The sequence below is a fragment of the Vicugna pacos genome, chromosome 5 (genome assembly GCF_048564905.1).
Source record: "Vicugna pacos chromosome 5, VicPac4, whole genome shotgun sequence".
NCBI classification, from domain to species: Eukaryota; Metazoa; Chordata; class Mammalia; order Artiodactyla; family Camelidae; genus Vicugna; species Vicugna pacos.
The window spans coordinates 49,105,536-49,118,565 of record NC_132991.1 but is presented as its reverse complement, the minus strand read 5'-3'; the positions used below and the strand labels follow the sequence as shown (position 1 = coordinate 49,118,565).

The 13,030-nt window shown below is 42.4% G+C and overlaps 1 protein-coding gene across 1 annotated transcript in view; it reads left to right on the top strand.

The window, feature by feature from the left end:
* PDE11A (phosphodiesterase 11A) overlaps nucleotides 1–13,030 on the top strand; it is a 359,091-nt gene that overhangs the window by 285,094 nt on the left and 60,967 nt on the right. The window contains exon 13 of the mRNA XM_006210208.4: nucleotides 8,651–8,760. Within this exon, the coding sequence (XP_006210270.2) occupies nucleotides 8,651–8,760 (110 nt within the window). The remainder of the gene's footprint in view (nucleotides 1–8,650; nucleotides 8,761–13,030) is intronic.

Here is a 13,030-nt window from a genome sequence, read left to right as displayed (position 1 = left end):
TGCTTAATGTTGAAAGCTAAGTACTTAAGAATCTATGTTTTTTCTTTTGTTTCTTTTTGAAATACAGTATTTTTTGTATTATTTAAATTGAAGTAGAAACCTCAATTTTGTAAGCCTTACTAAGATAGTTACTCTGAAATTTTCTTACCATTTGTATTTCTTTCATTGTGTTTATTAAAATATGAGAGCAGAGATACATGGACCAATTTTTATTTTATCACATCAGGACTTCTTGAGAATGAAATAAAGAGTATTGGCAGATGCCAGAGGTTTGCTTTGAAATACTCTAGCAAATGAACAAACAAAACAGTGCATGTGAAGAGATAGATGAAACAAAACAGGCAGTTAGGTAAATGAGCACATGGGGGTTCAATATAGCTTTTATTGTTCATATGCTTTTAACTTTCCAAAATAGATAATTTTCTTAATTTGTGATACCAAGTAGGTTAAAAATAAAGTCCAGGAGGTGGTTAAAAATAACTAAATAAAACTGATTAGTATCAATTTAGTTCTTTTATCCACGCATCAAATGTTTACTCAACATGTATAATTATACCAGTTTTGCTGCCTTGCCGTTCTGAGACAGGGACAAGCATTTGCAATATTATTTGAGGCTGAGGAACAGCTTATGTCCAAAACATGATTTAGGTTTTATGATTTGATAATAAGTCCTCCAGAAGCCTCTGGTTATAAAAGAAAGTATTTAAGTGTAGATTGTAAGGTTTCCTAACTGTGAGCTTGACAAAGGATCGTTGTGGACTTAAATCAATATTTAATTAATGCCAAATTGATAGTTGACTAACATCTTGAAAAGAAAGAGAAGTAAATTTGATCAGAACTATCCCACTCCTGTGGATAATTCCCTTGGACAAACTGGCTGGTTTGCGTTATATTGCATGCTATGGTGAAGGGGACATGGAAATGTGGTGCTGGTTGGGCCCCTCCTAAGAGATGATAAAGTTCTGGTCTCTTGACCTCAAAATGGAACTGAAGTGCCTCTTTTTCAACCTAGCAGACCCAAATATGGGCAGTCAAACATTAAACACCAAGGGAGTATGACCATTAAATATAGATGCTATGGTTTGTCCAGTAGGGTTTTTTCTGCAAAGAGGCTTGTGTTGTGAATACCTGTTCTCCTCCCCCTTATGCTTTCATCACCCACTATCTCTGGCTGGCAAAGACAGGACCTTTTTTAAAAAGAAGATAGGACAAAGGGGGAGTGTATAGCTCAAGTGGTAGAGCATGTGCTAAGCATACACAAGGTCATGCCTAGGTTCAATCCCCAGTACCTCCTCTAAAAATAAATAAACCTAATTACCTCCCCACACCTGCCCTGCCAAAATAAAAATAATTGAATAACACAAAATAAATAAAATAAAAGAGGATAGGACATGATGTCAGATAGTACAGATTTATTCATAAATAGTCTTGGTAGGCAACTGAAAATCTACTTTCCGTCTTAAAACTTGAGAAAGTTCTCTGCCTAAAATCATTGCTTTGGGGCAAATTGAATAGATTGGTATCCATCAGCTGGCCCCTGGGAGTTACATATTGAGAAGTGGCCATTCCATCCTGAAGCAAACAAAATAGAGTTCCATAAAGCTGGGTGCTGGGCTTGCTGTAAATGCCCGTGGAGCCCAAACATGTGCCTTAACAATTTTCTTAGCACTCTGATCCACTGATCTACTCAACTGGGGTATGGGCTGAATTGGGAGGGTGATTGAGGCACCCTTCTCATAGAACCTTGTTAGGAAGGAGATCTGAATTTCACAGTTAGACTCTGCTGTGAAGGATGGCCTAGCACAGCCGGACCAGCCATCAGTACTGCAGTTTGGGGCATTCTTTAGAAGACTTGAGCACTTTGTATGTGGCCTTTACAATGAAATCCTCAAAGAGCACTCATTGGCTATAGTAAATTTGATTTTAATAATCTACCAAACAAAGACCCCGGACAGAGCGCCTGCAACACTGCCTACAGAGATGAAGCAATACCAGAGGTTAAATGGCTACTTCTGTAAATGCTGCCTTTCGGCCCTGAGCTCACACCACATCTAAGGTGTGAAGTCACATATGGATGAGTTGAGGCAGGATAACACGATTAGGGATACAGTGTGAAGATTCTTCTAGAGGAGGCATTTCCCTGAGAAACCATGTTCTTCATAACCCATCAGAATGGTCTGAGCAGTCCTCTTTCCTCTTCTTATCCAGAAGAAAAAGAAGAATGAAGGGGAGAATAAAGACGCTACAAAAGCCCGTCATGCTCTCCCTCAGCCTCAGCCAGTCCACTGAAGGCTCCACTGCAATTCCTGACCACGAGCATCCATGGAGAAGCATTTGGAGCCAAGGACCTTCTTTGGTTTGGGATTTCTGGGACTATTAGGAATTTCCAGTACATCACTGAATTCCCTCCCTCTTAGTCCTCCAATGCCAGATCTCAGAATCGGCAGGATGAACTCGGGAAATTCCTCGTCGCTCATTTCCTCTGACAGCCAAATTTCTGGCATGACTTTCTCAGATTCCCATGCCATAGCTGCATACATGGCAAGGAGCATGCAGTCCATGATACACTGTCTCCAAGAAACAAAGCAGGAGCAACTAGTCACTTCACCATTACTTTCTTCCACAAATTGCAACCAGTGTTCTGACAGTTTCTCACTAGAAGAGGGTGCTCTGTGGCACTGTTTCAGTTGGCACAAGGCATGACCAGACTATATGTGCAATGAGGATCAGGCATGCATGTCCTCCTCAGTGCTCTGTTCCAAGTGCCTGGGACAGAGTAAATGCTGAATCAACATTTGCTCAGTGAATAAATGAATGAATGGATGCTTTTCAGGGTGTCACTATTTCATTCCAAGCCAGGATAGTTTGATGAAACATGGGCTTATTTTTAAATCAAAAAAAAAATTACACGCATACACACTATATATATATATATATATATATATATATATATATATATATATATATATATTCTAATGAATAAACATTCTTTAAGGAAATTTTGGACACAAAGGAAAAACTTTCAAGTCACCTGTGATCCCACTATTGGTAACATTTTGATGTATGTCCTGGCCATCTTTTCCTATGCATGTATTGAGACATTTTATAAAGTTGGGATGGTATATACAAACCATTGTATCTTTCTTTTTTCTCTAAACTTGATTTTAAATTGGTCATATCTTGATGCACCAGAACTATATCTGGCTCAAGATGTCCAGTGGCTCTGCAGGATTCACCTCTTACCATTTAAGAATAACATCCTCTGTGGAATAAAGCACATGCCAAGTGATTCTTTAAAGGCCTATTATCTGACACTCAATCATCACCAGAGTCCTTAAAAGCTGCACAACTGCACACGCACGCTCATCTTAGTGGCTGGATAGCACACGGGGTAAGAACACCGACTGGGGGTCAGGTGGCCTGGGCTCTAATCCCACCTCTGTTTCATTCCAGTGATGTAGTCTGGTGCCTTGATGTTCTCATCTATAAAATGGGGGAGAGATTACAACGGTCTTCCCTCAGAAGGTTCTTATAAGGACTACATGAATTCATGTACTTGAGTGTTTAGGAGAGTGCCTGGCATATACTAAGTGCCATAGGAATACCAACTGTTGTCAGTATTGACCCAAGCCTCTCTTCTCAGATACATCAGTTACTTGATACATACTCAGCACCTAGTAACATTGTTAAATGAATGAGGCCTGTACAGCACCATCTAGTGTGGATATTATGGCTCTATATGTATAGTATGATTCTTTTTATATACTTTTGAATTCTACAGAGCCACACAGCAACAGTCATTTTTCCTCTGGCCATGATATTCCTCTGTCCACGAGTATCAGACAGGATCAGGTTTGAGATGGGGGCACGTCCTCACTGGTTTACATGTTATGTTGACTAAGTGGAAGGAAATTACTGAGTAGTTTCAGGAACTCTGGGAATCAGTCTTACTGTTTGGGTCCTTTGGAGTTCCAATGATGACATACTCGAGCGGCAGTGGGTGGAGTCACGTCAGCATGCATTTAACCCAGTGAAGGACCGTCCCTGGAGGCCTGCTCAAAAGGCAGTCGCAAGCTTTTCTGGAGAGGGTGGCATGGAAACTAGGCCTGTGTGCCTTGGCTGTCTCTTTACTTAGACCTGCTGTATGCACTACTTTACATTTCTGATATGGACCAGGAGGGAATACAGGTGAGAAGAGAGAATAACAGAAAAGTCAACAAAACCCTTAATTATTGGATCAGGAGCAGAAAATATATCATTTTATTTGAAAATAAAAATAAAATAGAATTAAGCAGAGGAGAAATGCTTTAAAATATACTTCCTGCTGCTGCCCTGTTCTCTTCTGAAAGTATATTGTCTTCTGCAGGCAGTTGACTTTTTCTCCTTAGTGTGTGTTAAGTGTAGGTCAGAATGGATCGGACCAGAAAGAAGATGAATGAGGGGAGGGGAGGGGCAAATGGACACTTAGTGGCAGGTGGACACCTTTCAGGCCTGACAATTCTCAGAAACCACTTACCAGGCGGCTTTAAATCACAGTCAAGAGATAGGTGCTGCTTCAGTAACCCAGGTGTCACAGTCAAGAGAGGTACATACGTTCCGTGTGATTGTGCGCGCTGCACTTCAGGGACTCCTTATTCCGAGGACCCGGACGTGGGCTCCATTGTTCTTTGAGCACCATACGATCATAGAATAATTTCTGGGAAGAAGATCCATGGCTTTCTTCAAATTCTCAGGATCCATGATACGAATAGTTTAAGAGCAAGATGCTGATTTCCAAGGTGTAGAGGTGGGGCAGGGCAGGGAGGTGGCTGCAAAGAACCTTACAGTAAAACATATTCCATCACATTATACAATGGGTGATAACTGATGGCTTAAAAATAATTTGAGATTTTGATCTTAAGACTATAAGATGGCATTCGATTTTATTTTCTAATTAAATTTCTAGTTGAATTACCTTGTTTTGACATTATCCACCCCTATTCTTACTATTCTAAATCATCAGCTAGTTATAATCAGTAGCATTGTCACAGGCAAAATCTCTCCAAATTTCAGTGAATTTCATCATGTTTATAACATTGATTTCCAGAGTATCATGGATAATTATTTCATACGTGGTAGACTATCAGGATTTACTTAGTGTTAGCAAGATCCAAACCAAACAAAACTGTCTTACAATTTCAAGATGACAGAGAGGACAGATAAAGACATTTATGTTCTCTTCTCCTTTCAAGAATCACCCCCAAAATCACAATAAGAATGAAAAATGGACACAAATTCCACCTTTTCATGGAACCATAATATATGAGGCAGAAAATGGAGGAAAGATGGTTCGTAGATTAACAGAGAAAAGGAAGGTCCAACCCAAGTGCCTTCCGGGTGAGAGGGTGGAGGAAGGGGTACACATGAGAAACAGTGTCCCCCCAGAAGCTGTCCAAGTGCAGGAACTGGAGGCATCAGACACCACAAAAATGGGGTGAGCTGAGTGAGGGAGTGATGACAACATGGAGTCCCCACGTCTCCATCCATTCATGTAGTCAGAGAACTATTCTTCCCCTCATCTGTTCAGGAAGCCAGAGTATCTTCTGGGGAAACTGAACCCGGGACTTGAGTATGCCAGCAAAAGAAAAGTTAGGATGATGTGCTCCTTGAAAGTAAGAGAATGAATTGAGAATCTACATCCTCAAAGGTGAGAAGCTACATTCTCTTTTCTCAGAATGCCAACACCCGTGTTTACGCCATTTCCAAGCAAGAGATGGAAAGTCCAGAGGAAATGAGTTTAGATACTGACACATGGAGCTCTGCAGCAAGACCGGCTGGCCATCTGCTCACTGTATGGTGGGGCCAGCCATCTACGGACACCACCCCCCACGCACTGGTGTGTGGTGAGCCTCGTGATGCTTTACTCTTACATGAGTGGACTGCCAAGGATTTCAAGCATTAGAGGAAACCACCAAACACAGAGATAAGGAGTTCAGAGGAAATAGGTGATTCAGGGAGCAGAAGAGAATTTCAAAGGAATTATAATTAATATCTTCAAAAGATAAGAGACGATAATGCATCCATGAGAGAATAGCATGCTATTAGAAAAGGAGCAGCAGACAGGAAAATGCTTACAAATTTAAAATACTATTACTCTTGGAAAGTAAGAAGGAAAAAGTCAATATGGGCAATGGGATAGAAGAGACAAGCAAATAAGGAAATCAATACAAGAAGTCCAGTGTCCGACCAATTGGAGTTCCACTCAAATAGAACAGAAAAAACAATGAAGTAGAAATTGTTAAGGAAAAAAAAAAGATTACAAGAACACTGTGCTGACGAAAATGAGCCTTCAAACTGAAAAGGTTTACCAAGCAGTGACAGGGGGAAAAGTCCCAAACCAAAGCACATCTTTGTGAAATTGCCAAACCCGAGGCATCGAGAGAGGATTCTAAGAGAAAATCAAGTGCCAGGCAAAGAAATTAGGAATAAGAATGATGTGCACTTCTCAAAAGCAACTTTGAAAGTTAGGAAACAGTAGAGCAGTCCTTCCAAATTCTGAGTGAAAATGTTGCAACCTAGAATTGTTAGGCAAGCCAACAATTGAGTAGGAGAATAGACTAAAAACATTTTTAGTCGTGCAAAGCTGAAAAAAAATCAACTTTCTAGTGTTAAAGAAATATTAACACCCTTTCTCATGAAGCCACTGGCAGATGTGTTTCCACAAACTGAGTCAATGAGGAAAGAGAGAGGTGTGGGATGCAGAAGACGGGAGACCAAGCCCAGGAGGGGAAAGCTGGCAGCAGATGGAGAATCCAGACCAAAATGCAGAATAGGGCTAGAGCGGGAGTCCCCAAGACAGGAAGGAGCTAATAAAAGGTGTGACTATTTGGAGAGTTATGTAGGATGTGAGACAGACAACTTAGACGTTCAAAGAAATCTTAGCTCCAGGAAATGGGAACATTTACATAAGACAGGAAACAATCATTGGATTATAGAGTGGTAATCAGGAAAGCACTGTATGAAACCTTGGGCACAGAATTTCCTGGTGCCTCAGTTTCCTCTTCTGAACCTGAGGATAATAGTTCCTACCTCACAGGTCTGTTATGAGAATTAAGTAAGTTAAAAAGTTGTAATTCTCTTAGGGCAGTGTTGGGCACACAGGAAGGACTATATAAATACTTGATGAATAACCAAGTGCTAATAATATGTGTGTGGTCTACAGAAATCTGGAGGAAAATAGCTACCAAATTAGATGAGAATGGAAAGTGGTTGCCTTTGGGAATCAGGAAAGGGGGAGGATGAGGGACCATTGCTTTTGGTTCTAGGTTTCTTACTATAACTTAAATTTTTTTTTAAAGTATTGCAGGTGATCTTTTAAGTAAAAAAAAAAAAAAATTAAATTAAAACCAACAACCAGCTCCAAATTTTAAAATGAAGAGGGACACACAGCTTTGATATGGGCTAATTTATCCTTTCCAGATAATTTATTAACATTCCCGTTTGCTATGCAAATGAAATTCTGTATATTTCTAAATGTAGCAGTGAACCTGACTCAATTTTTTAAAATAAAATTGTCAACACAGAAACTTTATTATTCAGTTATTTCTGCAATAAAAACATAATTAACTTAAAATTTTTTTCATTGCTCTAAGAGAAATGTCTTCCAGATACCAGCTAGTGATCCTGGATTTGGAGAAAAAGCACACATGAAAAGGGAAGCAATTTGAACCCTACCTTTCCCCTCCTCCTGCCCTCTGATGAAGTTTAATAAGCAGTGAAATGGGAAACTCACAAAGTAAGACGGGGGAGACATAAAGGCCTTAGATCAGGAAAACGCATAGACCTGCTTTCCCATAAGTTTACTTCCTCTTCTAAATTAATAAAAGGCCAGCAGGAACCAAAGAACTATTGCTGCTCTTGGTTATGTAATTAAATCACGCTTCTCCCGAAAGATACCACATCACACCTTTGTGTCTCACCAGCAAGCTACCAGAGGATAATGAAAAAGAGTTCTATGTAATGGACACCCCTCAATCTGGGTTGCCTAGTCTTCTGCCAAATTCTAGTTTTCAAGACATGTGCTGCCTTATTAATCTGTATAAATTTAATCAGTCCTGCAAGCTAATATGAACTAAGGTATTTACAAGATAAGCCCTAAAATATTATTGTGTAACAAGTTGAATACTCCTAAGTTGATTCCTTTAGTATGTATATTTTGAAAAGGCTGTTTTCTTCTGCTTGCTTTTTATTTGAACAGCATCTGGTGGATGGGATACAGCATTCAGTTCTAAATTCACAGTCCCCTTCTCCCCTTACCCCTCCCTGGGTGTTCATCGTTGAAATGTAGATCACAAAACACATCTTGCTCTGGGTCTTTGCCAAGCAGTCACTGTATCTGGACAGCACAGCCTCGTCTCTAAAAAGGGAACAAAATAGTCTGAACTCTGGCCTGGTGTGCCAGCGAGGGCCACCATGCCAGAGAGCTAATTCATCACTGCGGGGACCCTGGCCTGTGCAACTGACCACCCAACTCACTGGTGGGAGGGCTGGCAGTTAATAATTCTCTTAAATGATGTGGGTATCAAAACAGAGCTGATGGTTGCTCACAGACGAGCCTTATCCAGCCTCACTGCCCCGAGTAGTGACTATTGCCAATTTCCCGTCTTCCCAGACCGCCGGGTTTCAAGAGATTCTGACTGAGGTGGAAATTCTAGCGGTGATTGTGGGATGCCTGTGTCATGACCTCGACCACAGGGGAACCAACAATGCCTTCCAAGCTAAGTAAGTGTTCTAATTGTTGTTATTTTAATGCATTTGCCTTTCTGTTCAGAGCCAAAGGTGACGAGTGCTAAAGAATAAAGCATTAATTTCTGGCATCCGAGGCCAAGGCCATGCAGGCTTGGGCACGCGTGTCACCAGGCTCATCCATCTTTATAATTCCTTATTCTTCTTTTAATTGCAAATTTGCCCTTCATGTCATGCTTGTTGATTTGGTCTGCCTCTGTTGACCTCAGTCAGATAACAAAGCTTAGATTTTAAAGGGCCTGTTTTTTTTTTTTTCTCCCAGAATGTTTGCCTTCATGGCATTATAAGCTTCTTGGATTTGCTACTCTCGAAATCTGGTTTTGAGACTATTAAAATGAAAGTGGAAATTCTATGAAGCCAACGATCTTTTCCTTCCCCAATAGAATTTCTTCCAAGTTCTTTTGATGTTGTGTATTGTATAAACTGCAGTGAAATGGAGTGACATGGGGGTATGGGGTCTCTGCTTCTGCCAGGCCGCCTCCTACAGAAAGGTGGGAAACAAAGGAATTGCACCAATACAAGGGAGGTGTAGACACATAATGTGCACAGACAGAATAATCTGTCCTAAGCGAGTTAGATTGGTCAAGACAGCCATTGTTTGGTGGCTAACACTGTGGCCAAAGCCACAGAACATATAGGTGCTTGAAATAGGACCAAACCCCAGGTCTCCAGGCCCTATTCTGAGGGTCCAGTTTTAATGTTCTTTTTACTACCTGTCTGCAAACCAAATGATGTGGGAGTTAGGAGGCAAGAGAAAAAAGTTCGGGGATGGAGAGACTAAGGAAGGCTTCAACAAAGCGGTAAGAGTAACTTTCAGATGACGGATTTGAAAGCCCCCAGAGCAGGTCTGCCTCTGTATCAGAAACACCAACAGCCCAACTGTGTGTCAGCAGGTACCTTTCAGCTCACCACTCTTTCTGTTCCCCGAAACGCCTACTTATTGAGGCTTTCGCATCCTGGGCCCTTCTGTTTGCTTCTGATCTAGCAGATGAATATTGATTTTGTGTCCTTCTCTATTTGTCCTGACTGCTGTAGCCCGGCACTTCAACCTGCTCTTCTTCATAGCCTATAATTTCTTGACCCTCTTAACTTTCCGTGGCAGTCACTCTGCAAAAACTCAGCCCCAGCTCAACCTAACAATTTTATTTCTTGCTGTTCTGTCTAGACTTTTAAGGGCTTTGGGAGAAAATGTCACAGGTGTGAGTCTGAGGCATACCAAAGGCATACCTCCAGCTCAGCCAGATGCTCAATACTGCCCACCAGGCTTTCCGGGTCCCTAGTCAGCTCTGTCCCCCACTGTTGTCCAGCTATAGATACCAAACATTCTCTCTTCCTAAGCCACCTCCTGTCCTACCACCTCCCCTACGCCACTCAGTAGATCACCTTGCCTCCTCCTTCACCGAGAAAATTGAGGCCATCAATCGAGACCTCCCGCAATTTCCTCCCCTGCCATGAACAAACTTATCTGTCTGGCCCCAGCCTTTCCTCCTTTCCTCCTCTCTCGGTGAAAGGGCTGTCCTTTCTCATGTCTGAGCCTAATCCTTTCACCTCAGCCTTGGATACCTTCCTCGCTCCCTCCTCCGGGACCTTGCTCCATCAATCTTCCTCTCTGCCCTGTATCTTCCTTCCCTTGTCTACTGGCTCTCAGCATCCTATTAATATGAACAATTCTCCTCTGTCTTGAAAAGACCCACCTCCATCCCCCCTTCTCCCTCTAGCTTCTGGTCCATTTCTCCTCTTTCCTTTCCAGCCTATCTTCTTGGAAAGTTGTCTGTTCATCGTCTTTACTTCTCTCCCACATGGCTTCCAGTCCTGCCCACCAGGGGAACGGCCCTCAGTAATGCCACCCGTGGCCTCTGGTCCCAAAGCTGTTGGACACTCTTATTGTCCTTCTTTCTTGACCCTTCCTGCCAAGAGACACATTGTGCCACTTTGTCTCCCAGACAGAGGATTTTCATCCACCTTTCTAGCCTTTCTTCTTAAGGTCTCTCTCCTCCTGCCCCAGCCTTCGTGGGACGTGTTCTCTCCTGTTCTGCTGCTCTAGGTGATCTTCATGCTGCACCTCTGCCCATCTGCTGCTCAGCCCCAGGCTTTGGACTGTCTTTCTCTGCTTATCTCCAGACACTTATTCCAGCTGCTTGAGGAGCACCTCCTATTGAAGTCCCACAATCACCCCAATCTCAGCCTTTCCCTTTACACTGTCCCTTTTTCTCTTATTCTCTATCCCAGTGAGTGGCACCACCGGAAATCTGGAAATCCACAAGTCACCCAGATTCCCTCCTTCCCACCCCTCAAAGCTGACATCTCTGCATTCTTATGGTAACCGCTTCTTTGCATCCCTCCCAGATCCTTGCAACCAGCAGCCCAACTCTCCTCCTGTCTTTCCCCCTTGGCATTCCAGAATACTCTTTGTAATTCACAAAGCTGATCTGATCGCTCCTCTGCTTAAAAGACATTACTGGCCTCTCGACTTTCAGAATAACGTTCAGATTCCTTAGTTTAGCCCCTCAGGCCCTTTTCAATCAGGTTTATCTGGCCCAGTCCCCACTCCTCCCACCCCCACCCCATCCAGGTTCCAGACACAAAGGGTGACTTGAAGTGCTCAGTGGGGTCTGGGTCGTTCCCCTCTCCCAGCTCCCGCTCTGCTGCTTGCTCTGCCCAGAATGCCCTCCCCCTTCTTCTTTCCCCAAAACTCTGAAAGCATCACCTGCCAGGTTCGATCCCTGATGCACCTCCCCCTTGTCCATTTTCTGTGCGCACATAATGCCCTGGCTATGCTTTTTCAAAAATGTTTGTCCCCACGTCATTTGCCGACTTACAGGTGTGTCTCCGTGCTCTTTTTCTGGAGTACCCCCGCTGTACGGCAAGTGCCAGGAGCATAAGAAACTCATAAGGAGCGTTTGCTGAGTGAAAGAATTAATGATAAATACATGAATGGATGAGGTTTTAACAGTGTTAATATCACTTTTCAGTGAAGTTTCCTGATTTCTTAAACAAGTGTGACCTTTTATACATTATTATAAAACAGTTTTGATAAACACAGGTTTGATGTGCTAAAGACAACAGTGTCTCGGGGCCTAGTGGAGTGTAAACTGTGTACACATTCATTACAGGGTCTGACAGTTACTTATGGTTGGGGCCCTCTGCCTGAGTTTTATTATTTTTTTTAAGATGCATCTTTCTCGGGCCAGTGGCATCATTGTCAGTGTATCTTCCTTGAGCACCCTCTCTCCAGCCCCCCACCATTCTGCCACTTAGGCATAAAGAATTGTATCTATAAAACAAGAGTGGGCACCTAGTGGGTTCTTTTAAGAGTCAAGTGCACAGTGTCCTCAGGTAACTACAACCCCCACCCCGGCAAGAGCCTGTGCGTCACACTGAGAGAGCCAGCCCTTCTTGCTAGTTGACCTCTCAGCTCTGTGGACCAAGAGCACACAGCTAATCCAAACCCTGCTGACCATAATTTTATCTCCCAGAAATTCAGACCTGGATTACCATAAGATTGACTCAATTAGCTGTTGAGCTCCAAGCTGCAGGTCCACATAGTCTTGGAAGCTGAGGTTTCCATTTGAGGAAACCTGTGATGATCATATCCCAGGGGGATGAGAAAAACAAGAAAGCAAATCTGCAGAGATGAGAGGAGAAGAAAGTCAATATTCAGCGAAGAGCAAAGAGGAGATTATACAACCCTAGAGAAAGAGGAAAAGCAGGCTTGATCCCTGGCTTTCCATATCTCTGCTCCTGTTTCCAAGAGACCCAGCCATTCTTGTGACAGTGGGGCTCCCTCAGAACTCCTGGCACCATTTAATCAACTTTTTTTTTTTTTTTTGGTAAAGCAGGTTCTAATTCACTTATGTTCTTTATAATGAATAGCCCCTGAGACAATGAGAAGAATTACAGTTTATTCCTTCTTTACTATCTCAGGCACTCACCAACATCCCTGTAGGGTAGATATTTTTGTCTCCATTTTACAGGGGGAACTGGGCCTCAGGAAAGTAAGTTAACTTGCCCAAATTCATACATCCAGAGTGTGGCAGAGTGGTGTTTGGACCTGAGCTATCTGACTGCAAAAGCCATTCTTTAACCACTTTATCTTACTCTCTTTCATGACTTTGTGATAAATATCCAATTATTATTAGTTTATTGGCTGCCCTGTCATATATGTGAGCTCGGAAAACGAAGATATACTCGACATCCAGAAAATCAAGATATGGAGTCATAAAAATCATAGAACTAAACTAGACCT